General features: G+C 33.0%; 2 protein-coding genes across 4 annotated transcripts; both read left to right on the top strand.

The window, feature by feature from the left end:
- The first annotated feature begins 243 nt into the window (after nt 1-243).
- Nucleotides 244-9,088, top strand: LOC123219639 (clavaminate synthase-like protein At3g21360). The gene is made up of 6 exons (XM_044641641.1): nt 244-597; nt 663-916; nt 983-1,321; nt 6,144-6,307; nt 8,679-8,816; nt 9,051-9,088. The coding sequence occupies exons 1-6, from the start codon at nt 244-246 to the stop codon at nt 9,086-9,088; spliced, it is 1,287 nt and encodes a 428-aa protein (XP_044497576.1).
- LOC123218488 (ankyrin repeat-containing protein NPR4-like) lies at nt 8,779-21,968 on the top strand. 3 transcript variants are annotated; one of them, XM_044639952.1, is made up of 7 exons: nt 19,022-19,328; nt 19,415-19,912; nt 20,049-20,195; nt 20,305-20,442; nt 20,541-20,594; nt 20,680-21,102; nt 21,198-21,325. In XM_044639952.1, coding segments are annotated over exons 1-6 (1,104 nt in total). In that variant the 5' UTR covers nt 19,022-19,327; the 3' UTR covers nt 20,946-21,102; nt 21,198-21,325. The 3 variants fall into 3 exon arrangements, with proteins under 3 accessions (XP_044495889.1, XP_044495887.1, XP_044495888.1); XM_044639953.1 differs by having other exon boundaries at nt 20,680-21,095; nt 21,198-21,284; XM_044639954.1 differs by lacking the exons at nt 19,022-19,328; nt 19,415-19,912; nt 20,049-20,195; nt 20,305-20,442 and adding an exon at nt 8,779-8,816 and having other exon boundaries at nt 21,198-21,968.
- Nucleotides 21,969-23,364: the final 1,396 nt, after the last annotated feature.

Genomic DNA, 23,364 nt, shown 5'->3' with positions numbered 1-23,364 from the left:
ACTTCTACTTCTTGTACTTATTCTTAGAATCATACAAGTTAGATAACTACTAGGCATGAATTCAGTATTTTAAAATTATTTTTACACCTAATAAAAACAAAGGTCATTGATATTACAGGATAAGTTTATTATAAAATATTGTTAATTTTATTAATCTACAAATTAAAATTGCGTATATATGTGATGGAGCTCTCAGCAAATTGACTCAGTACTTGCTTGAGAAAAAAATTAGACAAGAATTTGATGAAGTTCGTTGAAGGGAAAATTATACAAGAGAAGGTTTTTGGAGATGCAGTATTCCCAAAAACACTGAATCCCCCAATAGGAAAAGCTTGTGGAACAAGTGATTTATTAGTAGAAATGATAAAAGAAAAACGAGAGTGGCTAACGGATTTGCTAAAACGCCATCTTGCAATTCTGTTTAGGGGATTTAACGTTTTAACTCCTGAGGAATTTCAATCAGTTGTTGAGGCATTTAATTGGGATGAAATGCCATATTTGGGGCCAACTCATCGTGCCAAAGTCACTGATCGAGTTTTTACAGCAAATCAAGCACCTGTTGGCCAGTGTATCAACTTTCATCATGAAATGTTCTTGGTAAGCATTACTTTAATGTCAAAATATAAAACTAATTGTAATATTAATATGTGTTATATATGCAGATTAAACAACAACCTTCGAAGATATTCTTCTATTGCCAAGAGCCAGCTCCAGAAGGTGGAGAGACATCCATATTGCCTAGCCACATTATTGTAAGCAAGATGGAAGAAGAACTTCCTGAGTTTGTTGCTGATATTGAGCAGAAGGGTTATGTGTTCAAAATGAAAACAGCGAAAGAAAATCATTCCAATTCTATCATGAATAAGACTTGGAATATATTATTAGAAACCGAGGATGAATTTGAAGCTGAGAAAAGGTAATAATGAATTGAATCGTGTATTTTTTTTCATACTAACTAGTATATAATAATGAATATTTGTAGGGCCAAAGAGAAGCTGAATTGCAACGCAGTAAACTTTAATGAGGATGGGAGTGCAGAATTTGTGTACGGACCCTTGAATCCAATTAGAAACTTTGAAGGAAAGAGGGTTTGGTTTAACCCTATTTCAAAGTACTCAACAAGTGACAAAGACATAACAACTTTTGGGGATGGGAGTAGTTTTCCAGAGGAATCATTTGAAGTATACAAAAGGATAACAGAGGAAAACAATGTTGACATAAAATGGGAAAAGGGTGATGTTTTATTGCTTGATAATTTAAGTGTTCAGCATGCCAGGCGCCCTGGAAAGCCGCCTCGTGTTATACTTGTATCTATGTGCAAGTAATTTATTGCACTGCAGGCTGCCAAGAATCATCAATACTAGTATTCTCAAACAGTAGGGTTTTACTGTTATTATATAGTAGTGTGGCTCAACTGATCACAGAAGCAGTGTATTTAATAAATAAATGTGTATTGGAATAAAATCTTTCTGGCACATGCATGCATAAGTCATAGCTGTAAATTAGTAGTAGGCCAAAAAACTTGTTCCATTCAAGCTATACTGAAATCTTAAAGTTTTACTCTCTAATTTTTTAAAATTTAAATATCTACTTATGAATTAAAATTTATTATAATTTTTAATTAAAATTAAAGATAAAATCATCTTTTATTAATAATATTTGAAAAAATAAAAGTTTATATTATTTTATATCTTTAATTTGAAAAATTAACAATTTTTCTTCAAAATTAAGTTTTGAAAAGTGTCATTTTCCCCCGTACCTAGGGTTTCAAATTTCGTCAGTGAATTTTCGATAAACAACCATTGATCTCTCTCCTTCTTGATGACATATCTCCCTTTGACATTTTTCCTCTAATCGACAATGTTTGGATTTGACGAGATCTAGAGGAAGAGTTAAAACTCTTCGTCTAAATGATGATGACTATTCAGACGAGGAGTCATCCTCCAGACAAAATATAGATGAAGAGTCATCATCATCTGTCTAAGGGAAAATGTTAGAGGGAGATATCTCATCGTGAGGGAGAGAGATCAGCTATAGTTCGTCGAAAATTCATTGACAAAATTTGAAACCCTAGGTAAGGGGAAAATGTCACTTTTCAAAATTTAATTTTAGGGGAAAATTGTTAGTTTTTCAAACCAAAGGAGTAAAATAATATAAACTTTTATTTTTTTAAATACTATTATTAAATAATGATTTTACCTTTAACTCTAACTGAAAATTTTAGTTTATAAGTATTTGAATTTTTGAAAATTAAAAGATGGGACTTTGAGATTTTACTAAACCTTAGGTGAGAATAAATCTTTTGACCTTAGTAGTATAGGTAAACTCATGTTTATTGCAGTGAATTGAAACTCGAGTGATGGTAATTTTTTTACGAAATAGAGATAACGGGTGCATGACTTGGTTAAGGACTAAATAACCTTTGCATCGTTCTTATAAATCATACACTTAGGGCTGTCAATTAGCCTACCAAATCGGGTCTTGAAGTTTGGGCTTATAAATAATTTCGGCCTCGTGCTTTAGGCCTAAAAGTTTTTGTTTACATCAAATTCATTAAGAATTTTCAAACTTTCAACTTGTTTCGGATACATGTTAGACATATTTTATAACTTTAAAAACCTATAAAAACACCCCTATAATTGTCTAACAGGTTTAAAAACTTGACAAATATACCCTTGCACACAATGATCTTTTGTGCCTATTGGGCCTTAAACTTGAAAAACCTCTGTTCAAGTCAGAGCTTGATAGCTTGATAAATAATTTTTTTTTTTGTTCATGCTAGCCCAATGTCTAAATTTTGTTTGGCTTGAAACTAAATTTTTCAGACCGAACAATTGGGTCTTAGACTTGCCCGATCCAATTGACAATCCTACCTACATCTATTATCCCATTTGGTGAGTGACAAAAGTAGAAGGAATGACTAGGGGTGTGCATGATCTGGTTTGATGCGATTCAAAACATTTTTCAAACCAAACAGAAAAAATAGTTTAAAAAAATTTTAAACTAAACTTAACCAAACTGAAAAAATGTGGTTTGATCCGGTTCAGTTATGGTTTCAACCTAAAAAAAGTCATTCACTTCCAATATTTCGTATTCAATAAAAAATAAATGAATTGAAGTAATATCTAAACATTAACAACATCCATTGTTTAACCACATTACTAGTTCTGTTTCTTGAAATAAGCTTTATGCATGTCTTCAGGAGCATAAAAAAGGTAACCAATGCCATAATTTTTTTGTTGAAAGTATTACCACTAACAAGTTTAATGAATGACATAAATATAAATAGAACATACTAAGAAATATAGTGTTCTGAATCATCAAATTTCAAACAAATTGCTTAATAACAAGCATTGATGCAATTGACTCAAAAATTATATTAATACTTAACTTCAAATACATGTCCCTTCCAATATTAATCCTATGGACACCACAAAATTTTGCAAGTTGAATTATGCACTGTCCTACAATGCTTGCAGCATAATTGCACAATAGAATCTCTTGCTTATACCCAGAATAATAAAAAGAAAACAATAAAAGATACACAAAAACATCAACTTTATTGAAATAAGTATACGACAATACCAGAACTCAAAGTCGTGAAGTCTTGAACCACATTCTTCACATGCGAATGAAAGAAAATCACTCTTTAAATTACTAGGTAGTAGTTAGCATTGTATTTGTATTAGATGATAATATGTTGTCCTCAAATTATGCATAAAAAAAATTTCAATATTACTTAGTAGTCAGTTACTTATCACATAAATATCATTGGAGAATATAAACAAATTTGGATTTTTTTTATAACTGTGTTATGTGTGACTTTTCTTACAACTCACGTATATGAATTTTTGTATTATAGTAAAAAAAAAAAAAAAGTATTCATAGAAAGTACTATAATCAAAATAGGAATGCAAAGACATAGCATGTAAATTACATATCCTATGTTTTAAGAAATCTCAAAGAGTAAACCAAGAAAAAAAGATTGCCTATAAAAATCAAGGGTAAATTTGAAACCATATACATTGTTGAAAAAGCGTTTAAGTGTTGGATTTGTTTCATAGCTATTATCTATTCTTTAAACTCATAACAACATTGTTACATTTCATTACATCAGTTGAAACCTATAGTATCTTGACATCTCCTTGATAATTGATACTCTCTTGAATATAATGAACAAATTGGGAAGAAGAACGACTTATTGGAGAGTTGAGCAATGATTGGGAGGAGGTTGACGATGACACAATTACAGAATTATTGGATGAGAAATTGAATGATGCCTGAGTTGATGATTGAGACCAGAACGATGACAATGGAGCTATGATTATTTTCTGGTGAGAAACACGATGGTGACATTGGAGAGTTGAAAGTGACGGTTGACTTAATTGTGTGTGGGTTGCATTGTGCTCCAAAGGGGGAAATGAAGACTTGTTTTATATTCTGATCAGGGCTATCTGGGTGGCTATATATATATATATATGTATGTATTAAAATATAATTTTAAAAATGCATAAAATATATATTTAGAAAAATATGGTTTATGATTTGGTTCGGTCTGGAAACCACTCAAATCATAATCCAAACCGTAAACTATTTTTCAACTCAAATTGAACCATTTTATAATCCAAACCAAACTAAACCAAACAGTAATTTTTTAACGGTTTGAACTGAATTATGCACAATCCTAGGAATAACCCAACCAACAATGGGAAATGCATGACTTGGATGAGAAATCTCCAAAACAAATCCTCCCAAGGTAGAGCATGTTAAGTAAAAAAGAATCTTGTAAACATATAAAAAAAATTGTCTTATACTTACAATTTCTCTTTGGTAACTAGAGACCTCGCTTATATTGGATGGATGGGTAAACACAGTGCATAGTGATTGGACCCATAACGACTACACCCGGTAAATTAAGGTTTTACAAGAATGACAAAGGTAACCTAGGTTTTCTTCTTAGAAGTTCTAGTACTGCACAAGTTTTGCTAACTCTTGGAGTCTTTACACCTGCAATTGCTTATAAAGAAAATGGTTTATTTAGAGAACAAAAATTCAATTGTCTAGAATGACACTTAATTTAATTTAACACAACAAATTTACAATTACATTGCTTTATATATGTAGTTACTTATTGACAAACTGGCAATATCAGTTTGAAACAATTTTGACAACAATAGAATTAATGAATCTAGACCATTAGCTAGATTAGTTTTTGTATTTAGAGGAGAAATAACCAAATAAGACTTGCTCTTTGATTATAACAAGAGTGTGTAACTATGTTTGCCAACGAATACTAACAGAGAGTGAATAGTCTATCAATTAGTGGTTAACATATACTTTGTCAATTGTGGGTAGTAGATAGTGTACTAAAAACAGGCCACACTTATCAATAGAATATAACTAAGGCAAAATTGTATAGCAAAATCAATAACAAAAAATAAGTGAACCTAAGGGTTGGCATAAGTGGTGAAGAGAAATACTTTCTATGTGAAAGGTTAGAGTTCGAATAACATGACCTCTCATATGTGAAAGTGTAAAAACCTTAGGTATGTTCAAGGGTAAGTTGGTCATCTGGGATGATCCAAGTCCTCTGGGAGGTTTGACAACGTTGAATTTTCAAAGTTAATGTAAAAGTCAAACTTATGGGATGTCGATCCTTATGGGCTAACAATTTCAAATCTTGCTCGTGTGACTTTTGTGATACATACCTTGGGGGACACCTATCCCATTTGAGGGGATGACCATCCCAGACGTATTTTCTAATAGTTGTAAAACTCCTTCATGCGTTTTAATTAAAGTACACATTGTTAACCTTATTTTTTCACATATATAGAGAAAAAAGTGAGGATTGAGAGCCTCAGAGAACCGTTGAAGTAGAGAAACGGTATCAGATTCTTACCATTAGGAGACAAAGCATCGTTAGAGGAGAGACAAGCGACATTCTTTCCCATCTTGTGTTCGTTGCCTTGTTTTGCCATGACATGTATATTTTGTAATTTGGTTAGTTATATTATGATGTTTGCAATTTAGATATATCTATATGTGTGTATGTGAATATGGCTATGATGATGATAAGATGCGAGGATCATACATGTGAATTTCTTTAAGTTTTACTACGAGTTGCTTTGTTTATTGTGTTATAGGTGTTATTGGATTAGTTTTCGTGAATGGAATAAAGTAAAGGAGTCTTGGATTGATTCAGGATATTTTGTTGTTGAATCACCGTTGAAATTGATGCGATTTTGGAAAGTTGTAGAGGCGGGGGATATCCATCTCAACAAGACTGGGATTACCATCCCATCACAAGGTAGGAGATGATGTTGGTGGTCATGCATAAGGGCGGATTGATAACTTAACTGTGAATAGTATTTGACATATGGGAATGAGTTCATAAGGGAACGATCATCCCTACTCGTTCTAAGATATTCATCCCTTATAAAGGAGTAGACGATCATCCTCCAAAGTGGAATAACCATCCCTCACAATAAAAGAAAAAGGTATGTCATAACGAGGGTCAGTGAAAAGACGTTTTGCCTCCCTGCGATGTTAAAAGATATAAGAGATATCTGGGATGTCTATTTCAATCAGATTCAACTAAGAGGTGTCTGGGACACCTGCTTCATTGGTGGATGAGTTATAAAAGGCATCAAAGACTTCCATCTTGGTGATACACAAGATATAAGAGGTGTTTGGGATGTCCACCCTAATTCTCAATAAGGTGTAAGAGACGTTTGAGATGTCCTACCTGAGAGTGTATAAGCAATATGTAATTAGGGGTAAGAGACATTCAAGACATCTACTCGATAAGCTTTTAGGACACTAGATGATATAGATCAATAGACAATTGGGCTATTGAGGGGTATTCCAGAAATGCTCAATTGATTGTGTGTGATTACTAGGTAAATTATCACTAATGTGTTTTGCTTTGCTTGCAAGTAAACGTGAGGGCAAGGTAGACGGGGAGGCTAATGGATCAACTTAGTGACGATGTGACCACCATTGCAAATGTTTTATTTATTTCTTTTAAGTTAAACCATTTTAGGCCATTACGCATTATTATTATTAGTATGTTTTCAGTAAACTATGGATCTCACATTTTGTTTAATAAAAATTATCAAGATATTTCATGATTTTTTTTTTAACAAATATATATAAGAATGGTTATTGTGTATGTGACATATCATTCTACTGAATTACTCTTAGAGGTGTGATGTGGAGATAAGGTGTTATAGTTTTGGTATCAGAACATGGTTTTGAGACCCTAACTATGTAAATGGTTTTACAAAAGTTAGGTGCATGAGTGTGGCGACTTGAGCGACGCTAATCCCCTTCCACAACCTAACCACTATTAGTATTACACTGACTTTTATGATTATTGTTATTTTGTTGAGCTTTGGAATGATTTTGTAGAAAGAAAACAGAAAATGAGGAGATCCAACTGTTTGAATAATATTCTAGAGGAGAGTCATTCTAGAGGTGAGTCATTCTGAGACTTCTACATATGTGTCGACAATGGCACTAGCCCTGACAGTAGTGCCAACTCTGACACCAATACTAGTTTTGGCACTAAAGATGGTTAAGGTGTGAGAAATTAGGAACATCATGCATGAGATGTTGAGGGAGCACCAAGAGATGTTTGTCAGTGTGAGGTATGTAGTAGAGGCACCAGTAGTTTTAGTCTAGCCACCACCTGCCTAGCTAGCTATTCTGCCTCCAACACAGTAGGTGCTAAAGACATCCTATTGAGAGTAGAGATTATGTTGGACAGGATGGAGAGAGAAAGGGGTTCAAGATCACAAGTGACATCCAAAAGAGTTGATTGGGTTTAGTTCAGAGGGATTCAGCTAGTCAAAGATCTAGATCTAGCAAGGACATTAGAGGTAAGAGGATATTTGAGATGAGGGGCTCTAGGAGAGGAGACAAAGATAAGAAACTCCATCAGAAGGATCTTCTAATGTGTTAGACATGTAGTAGTTGACATCCTAGGGAGTGTCGAGTGAGATCGAGAGTGTGCTTCAAAGGTAATCAACCAGGTCAATTTGCTAGAAAGTGTCTGACAGAGCTGACCCAGCATCAACACCTTTACTAACACTAGCTGAGTGACAAAGAGGTCGTGGACAGGCCCGGGTCTATACAGTGGCTCAGGCATAGGCTGAGGCCAATCCCGTACTAGTGATGGTTAGTTGCTCTTTCGTATCTGCTAAAAGTAACAACTGCTCCCTTGAATGACGACAGAGGCGTTACACTGCTAAAAAGTATGATTAGTTCTGGTCTCTATGGTAAGTGCAAACCATTTTCAATATTTGATTACCAACATAATGACTTATATTAGTTTTCAATAATTACTAGATTATATTAGTTGTCAGTCTTCAAGCAATATATTGCCCTTACTCTTGACAAAACTCCACCTACAGCTTCAGCATAAAATTTATTGAAGAAATATCCAGACCTAATATCGAAACTGACAGAGGAAATATATTAGAATCGCTGGCTAATAAGTCGGTTGCCTTTGAAGTGGGAGTCGGTTTGGATATTGTCGATGCTTAATCTATAATCGTAAGTCACTCTTTACCATCTTCTCTTATATTCTTGAGTTTCTGAAGTACAACAGTATACGAAAACAAAGTCTTAATCTATATGTTCAGCGCAGCCTCTCATTGTATGGTGGTTTTTTACAGGGATTCCTCTGCCAGTGGAACACATTCGTTACACTGAAAATGGGCATGGAGATGAGGAGAATCAGATTGAGGGTTCAAAGAAGTGTAAACAATTCACTTATATTGGATCTATTTGTCGACAAATCTTCACTGTATTTGGTTTGTTGATCACCTTCCATCCGAGTTTATATATATACACTTAGGGGCAACAACATTAATGGTTATGTGATTAGATGCTATTTTTTTTTAAATTTAAAATTATCCTATCATATGATAACATACATTAAACGTATAACAATTTGTGAAGGTACGTATAATTCTACGGATATCCTAATTATATAATTATTCAATTCTATTTAACTTATGGTTCTAACTAGACCTGGCCACGAGCAGGTTTGGCCCGTGAACCAGACCGAAACCGGCCTAGATAAAACCGAAACCGGAACCGAATTTTGACGGTTCGGTTCTGGTTTATATAATTTGAAACCGTAAACTGCCGGTTTATGAACCGACGGTTTAGAGTTTCTAAACTGGTAATTTTATTTTTTTTGAATTTTTTTAAATTAAAAAAAAAAGAACCAACGGTTCCGTACATGCATAGTCGTGTATTTTTGAGCATAAAATAGTCCCTATGTGTATGCCACCCTAAATTGCATGACCGTGTTAGCTATTTGTGTAGCTATGTTGATACAATATATCCATACACCCTCATATAGTGAAGACACACTTTCGTCTATTTTTGAGGAATTTGGAAATAATGTATAGGAACTTAGTAATGATTATGTGTGATTATAATAATGATTGTTTTTTGCCCTATAAGGGAAAAATAAGAGGAAAATAAATTATAACGCCCTAACAAAGGTAGTATGTGCTAGAACTATAATGAGTGTGTTTGACTATGTGTATGATGACACGAAGGGAATCTTGGGGTGCTCAACTATATGGATGATGACACGGACCTAGATAGGAGTGATTCCAAAAAAAAAAAAAAACAAAAACGTTGTATTATCCTATTCTTACCACCAAGTTGTGCGTAGTGTGCTTGTTCTACCGAGCTTTGTACAGTATAGACTCATGCCTATGCATCCTAGTTCAGTTGTATTTGCTATGCACACCTACTTGAATTGATTGAGAATAAGAAAGAAGTGTCATGCTTGCTTTCGTGAAATAATAAGAGATGAATGATGAAACGTATTGTGATCGAGATTCGGGTTAAGAGAATGGATAACCTCGATGATAAAGTTTAATTTTATAATAGTACACTGAGATGAGATAAATAAAGCATAATGCCATTAAGAGAAATGATGATTGAGAAGCCCTAATGACATAAGTTGTGTGCTAAAATTACACTAACTATAAGTTGAGGAACACTAAAGATCAATGATTGTTTATAAGTTGTGTGCAACTAAGTTGCCTGATAGATCACTTACTCATTATTTTCACACTCATGTATTCCCTTTGACCTTTTTTGTAGATAGAAGATGAGTAGAGCAAGGCTATGTTACGTTAGAGTATTAATAATGATTACAGAAGATGTATTATGTGTCTAGCATCTTCAGTGAGCTTTCAAAGTATCTCCTAGTTGTCTTCTCTTCTTTTTCTCGCCCTTACCCCTATGTTGATCTTTTATATTAATAGACAAAGAGGAAGAGCTACAAGTAGATACTATATCTTAGAATTTCTAATCCTAAGAATTTATTCATATTCTATTTATACAGGAATAAGATAATTACATTGATTGTGTAATCCTGATTTGATAAAAATTAATTATTTACCCATAAAAACACAAGACATAATAGAAATGTAATTTCATACATGTTGAGAAGTTCAACTATCAAGGGAAAATCTTCTCGTTGTCTCTAAGTAATGAAACTTCTATCTGCATTGTAACTTAATTTGCAGGTAGGTAATGTATATTCTTGTTATTTTTGTAACTTATTACTAGGTAGTCACTTCTTGAATGTCAATTTCTATAAGTTTGAATAAAGAGTTTTATCATTAAATGGTCCATGGTCTACTATTGTCAGACTTACATATATGAAGTTCAAAGAGATAAAAGTCCATGAAATTATTCTCAAAAAGACAAAAATGGAAATTACTTCGTACAACTAGCCATCTCCTTGCGTCATTTATCATATTTCTGTTAAACAAACATCAAAACATGTATTTTGATGTGTTGAATATAAACGTAATATAAGACAATCAGCAAACAGATTTCTCTTTTTTTTTTTTTTTTTTTAAGGCATAGTCCCATTTTATTATCAAAGACTTTGACTTTGTGTTATATCACCATTAAAGTGGAGTTATTATCTTCCAGGTTTGAGTTTTTGTCAAAAGAATTCCATTGAGTTATTTCATTTCATTTATGGTATATGTGAGTGAAACAGAGTGCTCTGTTTTTGTTTGAGCAGCCCATTTATATTGAGCTTCCACTTGCAATTAAGATACTTTTAAGGATGGCTTTTTGAGTATGAGTATTTGTCATATTATTTTATTATATTAAAATTAAAAAAATTGATGAAATTTAGTATTTCAAAATCAACAATATTACGTGAAAATTATATAATGCTTAATAGTCGGTGTTTATTGGTTTTATTCAATATATATTTGTGGTTCTTTCTTGGAATCTTTCTTCTTCCTAAGTTAACAGTAATAAAAATAAAAATTTTAATGAATTATTAAATGTCAACAAATTCTTGTTAAAAATTTAATTGAAAAAATTACAATATATTTAATTATTACAATATAATTACACATTTAACATTATATCACATTTTGTAAACAATACATAATAAGTTTATATATGTTCTCAAAGTCTTACTCACGGGATTTGAAAAACCCAAAGTTCTACCCATAGACCAATTGTCATTAGAAATTTTTGTTAGAGAGAGGGGAATAATCGTCATTTTACTAAAAATATTAAAAAATATAAAATTTATTTTTCTCCCTAAGTTTTTAAAACTAACAACTTCACTCTTACTTAAAGTTTTCTAATTTTGAAAAGTTATATTTTTCCTCTCAAACGTAGAGTTTTTTTCTTCATCCCTCCGACCACCATCTCCAGTGTCGATGACCTCCTTTCTTTACTCTAAACCGTTGATCGACATACGAAAATAGATATGGTGACACTGGCTACTGGAGATCTCTTCTTTTAATTTTTCTTCATTCTTTTTTAGTGGAGGTTTGCATGGTTGTATTATAGGAAAATTTTTCTAGATTTTTGTTAGAAGAGTCTAAAGAGGTGACACTTTGTTTAAGAGTGTTCACATTTCCTTTCAAGAATCCGTTTTTCTTAATTTTTTGCAATTGGTTGTTTTACACTCATTCTTCATTATCCTGTTTTATTAAAAGGGATATTGAATTTTTTACCTTTTTTTTTAACTGAGTATACATATATGCCACTTATCTTAAACTTTAAACAAAAATACCACAATAGTAATTCATTTCTCTAAAATACCCTCGTTGATGTAACTCATGTAGAAAGAGAGAATACCACAATAGTAATATTTTTCTTTTTCCTCAACCTTCCAGCAAAGGAAGAAATCTCTGCAACATGAAAAAAAAATTTCAACAGAGAAGGCACTTTCGATTGAATAATAAAACTTGTGAGACAAAACCATTATAAATTATTCAACTTGTACATAAGAGAGGTAGAGACAAAAATTGTCAAATTTCTTTAAAGAATTAACATTTGTTGCAAAGATTTCACAACAAAGTAGTGCAATTTGGAATGAATAATATTTTCTAATTCACTTGTTTTGGATTTCTTGCACATGCATGGTCTTATGCATCAATGTGGTATCAAAGCATTAGTTGTTTATGTGAGCTAATTATGATTTTCTTTATTTTAGAGTTACTGTTCTTTACCGAAAGATATTGTTCATCGACGGTTACTGTTTACAGCACATAAACTTTGCCTAAACATAAGTGTTTTCATGTTTTTAGGTTTATTTTAAGTCAAAATAGCAAAAAAACTGCATTTAAGTTCACTATGAAAGGCAATGGATTGACAGTTATGATAATGTGATAAGATATGTTAGTGGGAATGAGAGAAGGATGTGTCTTGACACAAGTGTTGATTCTGAAAGATTTATTGCGAGAATAAGTTATCTTTTAAGACTCGATCGAAGCCAGTCAAATATACACGTATTTACCCTAAGTGATATAGGTCTAATGGAGATTGTAAACAATGATATTCTAGAGTTTTTGATGGTTGAAGCAAGAAGTTTACGATGATCAACCAAACTCTATGTTACTAAGAGTCTAATTGACGAAAGAGACAATCAACAAGTTATAAACAAGTGGGCATATTCGCAAAGTTTCTAAGAGTTTGGTGGGAATTATGGTGATGATGATAATGACAACAACATGGATAAAGATTATAAAGTAAAAGGTAATAAGGATAATGAATTTTCGAGGTTTGATATGGACATGTACAGTTTTCCAAGCCAAGGTGTTGGCAGAAGTTAAAGTCATGCTTGCAATGAGGGGGCCAAATGTAGCACGAGATATCATGACTCTATAAATATTGGAGCATATCCAAGTCACATTCATAATTCAAATCCATTTTAATGGGTTTCTAAGCCTGTTGTTGATATTGAGAATGCATGTATTAGTAATCGAGTGACACAAAAGGACAACCATTTACAAATGATTGGTTTTTATAACTTGAATGTAGAATTGAAAGCATTATTTTGAACATATGCATTAGAGACAGGAATTCAATTAAAGATCGGTTACTCTGATAATATATGGTATGAGTTTAAGTGCGCACATCTACAATATAAATAGTAGGCATGAGTAACGAGAAAGAAAGAAAGAAACTATCGGGCGAACGTCACAATATCCTCGTCATTGTCTCCCCAAATTTGATCGTGAAATGCTTGCTCGATTTCCTCATGGATAACAACTTGTTAATACCCGAGAAGTATTCCTCTCTCATTCGAGGCGTCCCTATGCAATCAACATAGTTGAACACTTCCATGTCCTCCTACAATATCAAACCAGTGACTAGTGTAAACTAAACATGGTTGAATCGGAACTCAAGACCATTTAATCTGAACCATATTTCTCTCACTTGGTTTCTGTAGTTAATCATACGAAGTAACATCCAATGCATCAAAACGACACTGAACCTTGGCTCAGCCAAATCTAATAAGTGTCTGAAATAAGTTGTCCAAAAAATAGCGCTCTGAGTAAAAGTTAGTTTATTCCTAATTATAGTCACAATGTCCATCTTTGTCTAAAGAGACATGTGCACTCAGAATCCATATGCATCATGGAATTTGTACGCCCCCTTCCGATAGTTGATTGCAAATGTCTGACAAATATATTAATTCGTTATTATATTAATGAAAGATTAATAAAAGACAATAATTTTTAATTAAAGATTAATCAAATAAACTGGGTTATTATTAAATTAATATGGTTGGTGTCAACTTCATTTTAAAGTTGTATTTTAAAATGATTTTTTCATAAAATATAAACTATACATGAAAACTGTTAAATTTGATGTGAGATTTCATTAACCTTCTTAATGAGTGTTCATAATATTTTTAGATAACTACTTACAACCCAGTTTTTAGATTACCATACTTAAGTTTTAAATATCATTTCAACTATACAAAAATACTTAAGTTTTTAGATAACTACTTACAAAAATTTAAAACTCAATCCCCTATACTTGATAATTTTCAATCACTAGTATATATAAAATAAATTTTACTCAACTAACAAGCTTAAATGACAATTTTAAAAAAAATGGATAGGTAAGATGTAAAAAAGTTGGGTAAAAAAATCACTTTATTTTCATTTTCTTTTATTAATTTGATTTTAGTTTAGTAATATATGCACAATATTATTTTTCTTTCATTGCTTTGATTCTTGTTTAATGGATACTAGAATTCATATTGAAAATAATAATAAGAAGAAATCTAGAAATTAGAAAATTGTAAAGTGTTCCCTTTTGATAGTTCAGATGGATTAGAATCAACAAAAAGAAAAGGCCAAACGACTATTTCCCACCCAAGGTATGCTATAATGACAAGTTTCCCCCCTTTAACTATGGAAACACCAAACACCCACCCATGGTTGGTTAGATTTAACAAAACCCTAACGGTGGTAAATTTAATCTCATTTTCCCCCCTAAAAGTTTAAAAACTAACATTTTTTCCCTAAGCTAAGTTTGAAAAGATTGCATTTTCCCCCATAAGGTTTATTTCCAAACCCTTCCAATTTCCAAACCCTTCTCTGTCGCTTTCTCCGGCGCCATCACCGGCCGTCTTCCCCTCCCAACGGTTTCTCTTCCACCGACGATCCCTCTCAACTCGATCTCAACGCATCCGATGCAGAGAGAAGCCATCTGGGAAGAGAAATCGTCTTCCTAGACGACGAAGACGAGATCGATCGATCTCGTCTTCGTCGTCTGGGAAGACGATTGTCTTCCCAGATGAAGACGACTCGTCTTCCCAGAGGACGACGAGTCGTCTCGTCGTCTTGTCGTCTGGGAAGACGTCGTCTTCCCAGACGACGACGATGACTGGGAAGACGAAGAACTTCGTTTTCCCCGACGAAGTTCTTCGTCTTCCACAGCTTCTCTGACTCTGATTGGAAGTCCAAATAGGAGGAAATAGATCTCCGGAAGGTGAGGATGCTTCGGGAGGGAGAGACCGTCGGCAATGGAGCCGGAGACCGTCAGCAATGCTTCGGGAGGGTGAAACTGCGATTTTTTAAAACTTAGGCTGGGGGGGAATTTTAGTTTTTAAAGTTTAGGGGGGCAAAATATATTCTATTTTAGTTTATTTTTAATATTCTAGAGAAAATGATGATTTTACCCTTATCACCGTTAGGGTTTTGTTAAATCTAACCGGCTATGGGTGGGTGTTTGGTGTTTCCATAGTTAAAGGGTGGAAACTTGTCATTGCAGCATACCTTGGGTGGGAAATAGTCATTTGGCCAAAAGAAAATATATAAAACAAAGGAATTGGTGGCAAAATCGCCAACCCTAGCATCACCGCCAAGGCTTGACAGTGCCGCGAACCTATTCCTCCCTAACCTATTCGATTTTAATTAGCTTAAATTCAAATTAAACAATAATTTGATCCAAATCAAATCGAGATTTACATTTAATTATTTAATTGATAATTTACATTGAATTATTTAATTGAATTTAGATCGAATTAAATTTAGTACGATACAATTAAGATTCTGTTTTTATAAGAAAACCTCGCCTATCGTCCTATCATTACGTCACCACTACTGATAATCGATGAAACTGTTTATTAAATTTTCCTTGTGCATAAGAAAACAATCTGGTAATCTATGCTATATATATTTAATACTCTTATGCTATATATTATATTATCTTCATGGGAAAGCAAACAAATACTTTTGCAAAAAATATTTGTAAAACCATGCACATATGTTCTTTGCAAGATTCTATGTATTATATTCATTATATAATAAAAAGTCTTCACGTGAATGAAAAAATAGAAGCAAACAAGCAAAGTCTTTTACATATTGAATATATTCTCTACAAGATTCTATGCATTATATTCATATATATATTCATTATATTCTTTGTTGGTTGAATATAATGCATTATCTTCATTATATTCTATGCAATATTCTCTACAAATATTTTTTGCTTCTTATCTTTTCATATATTTTATATTATATGTTTTTTGTCTCACACCAAGACCTTCAATGCATGCTCTTCGCAGATGGCTTATTGAATTATTTTTCTATGTGCTGCTTCAATATGAGATTAGCACCACCCAGAATTAGAGAGATAAAATCAAATAAGTTTAAAATTTTGTATATTTAATCTAAAAAATTTAAACTCAAAAATTTTTAAATTCACTTGATTTTATCTAATACATATATAAATCTTATTTTAAATATTGATATCAAATATCTACATATATTCTCTTTTTACAATAAATAAAAAGAAAGAAATAATAATATTGCTTTTGTTTGGTTTCTCAAAATTGAAGATAAGGATAATTTAGATATTTTTAATATATAAAATTATAAAAAATATTTAAAATATAAAAAATATGATATAAATATATATGTGACTTCAAATTAAGGAAAAAATTTCAATATCTTTTATTAAAGACCTTGCTTCATAAATGGCAAATTAAAGCAACCAATAAAATTGTAAAAGGGGCAGCAATTATTTTGCTTCCAGGAATCTGCTTTTCCCAATTTTCTGCAATTATTTGCTTTACACTCATTCCTAAGAATCTTTAATTGTAAGATACAAAGTAAAGCAAGTCAAACTGTCAAAGGGGCAACAATTATTTTGCTTTAAAGAAACTTTTGGTAAACGAAACGATGGACAACTAGAAAAGCTAGGAAAAGGTTTTATAACCATTTGCCCAATAGCAAGGTTTTATGTTGCCCAATAGCTAAAAGAATAGTATTATACGTAGAAATAATAATTTATTATTATATAATTAAATAATTAAAAGTTAAAGATAAAATAATATCTAGCTATGTTGTGATACATCGTTATTTTTATTTAAAATTATACACATTTTTATTATAGCTAAAATATTCTTCATCTTCAATTCATTATGACCATTTGAAACAAAGGATGGTAGCATTTTCACAAACACAAACACATTTGATAACTTCACCTTTCATCATTCAATACCATGGCTGGAGCAATTGTTTCTTTTGCCTTAGTGTGTAATGTGACATACCACTGAGCTATATGCAGTGTTGAACTATGTGTAATATGGTTGTAAAAGCATCAGGGATAGTCTGTGTGATCATCTATGTGAACTTAGCTTGAAGCTCAACAATATGTATATAGAGTAAACCATATGAATAACATCTAGGATGTCATATACTTTCATCAAGCATCCGAGATGTCATTATACATCATTGATATTAATGATCTGGGATGATACGATTATTTGGAAATTTGGCATGGGATGCCAAATATTTGGATGTGCATCTGAGATGCTGATATAACATCTAGAATAACACAACTAGTTAAGACATAATATACCTTGAACTATATTATTGCTTCATTATTGTGTGTATGATGTCAAGAGGTCAAGAGGTCACTCACTATATTCCTTTGTGATTTTATAGGTATGATAATGGAGAAGTGGGGTGGCGGCAAAGCCAACGGGTCAACTCAAGACATTGCATGAGTGAGAGGCATTTATGTCATTTGCACTTATGGATTGTATTTATGTTTATTTATGTATTGATTTTGGATTTGAACTTTTATGCACTTGGGTTTTGTAAACTTGGATTTCAAACATGTGGTTTGGATTAGATTGTTTATTATTGTTTTGATTATTTTACTTTTGGGACTGTGAGACTTGATAATTAATACCATACATTTATTACATTGCTATATGTGTTGGAAAAACTTATGTTAATACATCTCTTTGGATGCATATTTTTGATAGAGGTATATGTCAGAAGAGAGATGTTACAAACCATCGAAGAGATTTTCACAAGCATAAGAAAAAGCATGCACTCTAAGTTTACAATTAGATAAGATTTATCTTAAGTTAGGTAAATAGACTTACAAAATCTAATAGTTTTCTCCAAAACTTTCATCCTTAGTACAATTTTTTGTAATTTTTATACATATACTTTGTTAAAGTGTTCTCCTAAAGTTAGTAATGACATAATTATAAACATAAATTTTTAAGTAGTGGATTAAACCACGTTAAAAAATCACTTTATGTTCAATTCTTTATTTGAATTTACTTTACATTGTATTAGATATTAGGATTTCATAACGAGTCCTTAACACCATAACTGTAGTGTATCTTGTGGAAGATTAAACTGTGTACATAACTTGATGACAATAAATCTCATCAACAATTCTCATCCACTTGTTGGCTAATTTTTGTAGTTCAAATGTGGGTAAATGCTATGAAACAATATGATGAGCATGATTTCATTGTAAAATTTTTTCAACACAACACACCACCAAACTAGCTATTATATATTGATATAATTTTTATTAAAATGATCTGAAATAAAAATTTTATAATTGTTGGGATTTGAACTCTGACTTATCAATACACCTAGTCAAATTAGATTTTAATTTTATAAAATTTAAATTTTATTTTTAATGGTTAAGTATATAAATTTTTTTTAATATTGATTAATGGTAACTTGGTCCATCACTAACTGACTCGAATGGACCACTTCACCATGTCAATACTTGCTCCGAAATGTAAACAATGTTTTTCTACTCAAAAGACCTTCCAATTCAAAGCCTCGAACCTCCTGAAAGAGCTTGGAAGGCCCATTGAATCGAGCGGGTCCGGTTCAATTCAATTAAAGCAAAGATCAGCATGTCCCAGCCAATAAAGAAATCCCGAATACTACATCCCCTCACTGGAAAATCATAATGACAATATAGATAAGAGGTTGACTAGCTACAGCCAGCTTTCTTCAAGTATCATCACAGCTTTCCAGGACGGGTTGAAGTAGTCTCCTATTCTGAAAGAAGCGAAGAGAGCAAATCATTTACATGGAGCAAATAGTCAGCAATAACTGTAAATTTGATGATGAGAGTTTCAATCAGTGTAGCGAAGTGCTGGAGCATGCTCAAGTTCGACCTCAAAAAGAGATGAAATTCACCGGGCAAGGATGAGTCCTGTAGTTGTCGTGGCCATCAGGAGACAGAAAGTAAGTTGAATACATGCAGTGATAGAATTTCAGTATTACTTTTAATTTACACCGAGTATTAATTGTGCTCAATGTGAAATTAATAGTGAATCCAATGAGTGAGGAGACTAAGGATCATGTTCGGTACCGGAAATTCTACAAGGCTTTACAAGAAAATGACTGGGAAAGTGTAGATGATTACATAACCCAAAATCCCGATGCCTTGACCGCAATTATTAAAGTTCATTGGCAGGAGACAATTTTTCACATAATTACTAGAAAACTAGGCACACCCTTGTGGCTTATCAAGAGGCTTGTATCAAAGATTCCTCCAGAGCGTCTAGAACAACTGACAGATCGGTATGGTGGAACGGCTTTATTCTGCGCAGCTTCGTTTAGAAATACGCAGGCTGCAAAAGCCTTTGTGGGTAGCAACAAGAATTTGCCGAATGTTCCCAACTTCAAGGGCTATCTTCCGATTCATCGAGCAGCTGCATGTGGGCACAAGGAGATGATTCAATATCTGCTCGAAGTAACAACTGCTCCCTTGAATGACGAAAAAGGCGTTCCACTGTTTAAAAGTTTGATTAGTTCTGGTCTCTATGGTAAGTGCAAACCATTTTCAATATCTAATTACCAACATAAAAACTTATATTAGTTGTCAATAATTACTTGATTTTATGTTGTTGTCAGTCTTAAAGCAATATATTGCCTTTACTCTTGTCTCAACTTCACCGACAGGTTCAGCTTATGACTTATTGAAGAAATATCCAGGCTTAATATCTAAAACCAAGGACAGAGGAAGTATATTAGAAGTGCTGGCTAATAAGCCGCTGGCATTTCAAAGTGGGAGTCGGTTTGGATATTGGCGACGGTTGATCTATAATCGTCAGTTACTCTTTACCATCTTCTGTTATATTCTTGAGTTTCTGAAGTACAATAGTATACAAAAACACATTGCTCAGTGCAGCCTCACATCGTATGGTGGTTTTCACAGGGATTCCTCTGCCAGAAAAACACATTCGTTACCCTGAAAATGGACATGGAGATGAGGAGAATCAAATTAAGGGTTCAAAGAAGTGTAAAAAATTCACTTGTTTTGGATCTATTTGTCGACAAATCTTCACTGCATTTGGTTTGTTGATCACCTTCCATCTGACTTTATATATATATACACAAAGTTTATAATTATTCAATTCTATTAACTTAAAGCTGCTATTTTGTATGTCACAGGTGCTTCGGGCAATAGATTACACATTATGCTCTGGAATGCCCTCGCCGACTTAGGTAAATATAACACATTTAATTAACTATTTCTATTCCAATTGGAAACTTCAGGGGACATCGTTTGTTGACTTGAGTCGAACTGCAGTTCCAGGCGTTAAAAACATTCGCGATACAAAGTTAATGCACATGCAAACCCTTGAAATAGTTCGAATGATGTGTCATGATGGAGTTATTTGGAGTAAGGAAGAAGCCTGTCAGTCATTATGCGACCCAATTCTTACAGCCGCTAGCTTGGGGATTTGTGAGATTGTCCGTGAAATTCTCAAGGCCTATTTCTATTCTTACGCTTTTAAGAATGCAAGCGGACATGCTTCATCTTGCAATTTTACATCGCCAAGAAAATGTTTTTAGTCTAGTAAAAAAAATGGACTCTTTTTTATGGGAGTGGAAAGCGGCCCCCAAGCATGAACAAGGCCACAACGTTTTGCATTTAACTGCAGAGTTAGTAATATCAAGTCAAGTCTCTGGTGCAGCATTGCAAATGCAAAGAGAGTTACAATGGTTCACGGTGATACATCTTCTGAATTAGAAATATTCTTGCGCTGCTTCAAAATTTACTGCTATTTATACTAATTTGCATCTTGTTTTTTTTTTAATGCTCAGGCAGTGGAAAGATATGTCCATCCATCACTTCAAGAACAACGAAATGAAGATGGTAAAACTCCTAGAGAGGTGTTTACTAAACAACACGAGGGATTAGTGGAGAAAGGTGAAAAATGGATGAAGGACACTGCTTCATCATGCTCAGTTGTAGCTGCACTCATAATCACAGTAGTCTTTGCAGCAGCTTTCACTGTACCAGGTGGCAACAAAGAGGACGGGAAACCCATTTTCGCACAAAGCAAAGCTTTCATAGTGTTCGCTGTATCAGATGCAATTGCACTCTTTTCTTCCATTTCTTCAGTGCTGATGTTTTTGGCAATCCTCACCTCACGCTACTCAGAAGATGACTTCTTGGAGTCATTGCCAAGGAAGTTAATGGTTGGCCTTGTCACCTTGTTCGTCTCTATTGCAAGCATAATGGTAGCTTTTGGTGCAACATTTTACATAGCCCTTTCTAACCCATGGAACAGGATTATCATTCCAATTGCGTCTGGTGGTTGTGTCCCAGTGATGCTGTTTGCATGGTTGCAGTTTCCTCTCTTGGCAGAAATTTTTTCATCCACTTACTAGCCAATAACCATTTCCTAAGCCGCTAATATGTACTTTAGGATGTGCTTTATCCATATCCTTCTTTTGTAATATCTTCTTGCATTTATTGCAAAGGATATAGGTTGGTATGCATCGCCTGCTGGCTACCGTGGGCATTCATCTCTGAAAATATTGAGACTTTTTTCACTACAATGCAATATTAAAGGTTGATTCTGGCTAGGTCACGACAATCATGAATACCTTTAAATAATCTCTCTAATGAATTCTGACATCATCTTTAGTCTGTGGGGACAATGTTAATTGACTCTTCCAAAATTTACGCCAAGCAGTGAAGAACTGTATAATCTTTTCGTATTTTTATTTTTAATGATCAAAACTTAAATATAAGACAAAATATATATACAAGAAAACAAAGGTAAGAAATATCCTGTATATGTTATATACTAAATTAACTCCTTAATTGTGGGCATGATTTTGGTAAGAATGATCCTTAACTATTGGCATGAGTTAGTGAGAATGATTTTGTTTAACTTTGACAATTCTCTTAATTTTAAGTAAAGATTGTTTCCTTAATTAAATTTGCTTCCTTATCAACTCCCTTCAAGGTGGTAACGAAGTGTAAGTGTTGTCCCATTTTGCTCCTAAGGAAAAAAAAAATCGTGTCCTTGGCAAAGACTTGGTTAAGACATCAGTTACTTTAAAGATGACACAAACCATATGATGAGATTATCCATGATTATCTATTCTTGGACAAAATAATAATCTATTTCAATATGTTTTGTCCTAGTATGAAAAAGGGGATTAACAAATATATAAAAAACACTAAGATTGTCACAAAATAATTGAGGAGGATAAAGTAAAGCAATGCTAATGTCACGTAATAAGAATGTGAGCAAAGTTAATTCATTTAGCGATGGTGGACGCCATGGACATGTATTCTACTTTTGAACTTGATCAAGCAACTGTAGGTTGCTTTTTAGAACAACATGAGATGCAATTTGCTCCTAAGAAGACACAAAAACCACTAGTCGTGCTTATTGTGTTAAGGGGCATCCTATCAAGTAAGTATTTGAAAATGCATATAAAGAGAGAGGACTTTGAGATATTAACCATAAGCCATAGTCTTGTATCCCTTTAAGATAATGAAAATTTGCTTAATTGCCTTGAGATGTAATTCTATTGGATTGATGAAAAATTGATAAACTTTATTTACTGTGTTAAATGTTTGGTTGAGTGAATGTGGGGTATTGAAAGGCACTAACAACACTTCTATAATATGTTGTATTTTCAAGTTTTTCTTATAAGACATGGCACTTGTTCTTGAGGGTCATAGGAGTAGCAATAAGAGCATAATCATCCTACCAATGCGATTAAGTAGATCCTTAATATACTTGCTTTGAAAGAGAATGACTCCTCTAGTAAAGTGTTTAACACCTAAAAAAAAAACTTAGAGATCTAAGGTCATTTATGGCAAACTTAGAGCTTAATTCATGAATTACGTCAGAGATGAACAATCCATTGTTTCTAGTTACCAATATGTCATCTACATAAATCAAAAGTAGTATTGTAACTTTGTTGTGATGATAAACAAATAAAGAGGAATCTGCCTTGTTACAAT

This window comes from Mangifera indica, chromosome 6 (genome assembly GCF_011075055.1).
Source record: "Mangifera indica cultivar Alphonso chromosome 6, CATAS_Mindica_2.1, whole genome shotgun sequence".
NCBI classification, from domain to species: Eukaryota; Viridiplantae; Streptophyta; class Magnoliopsida; order Sapindales; family Anacardiaceae; genus Mangifera; species Mangifera indica.
Note: the sequence above shows the minus strand (reverse complement) of the source record. Positions and strands in the feature narration are given on the sequence as shown.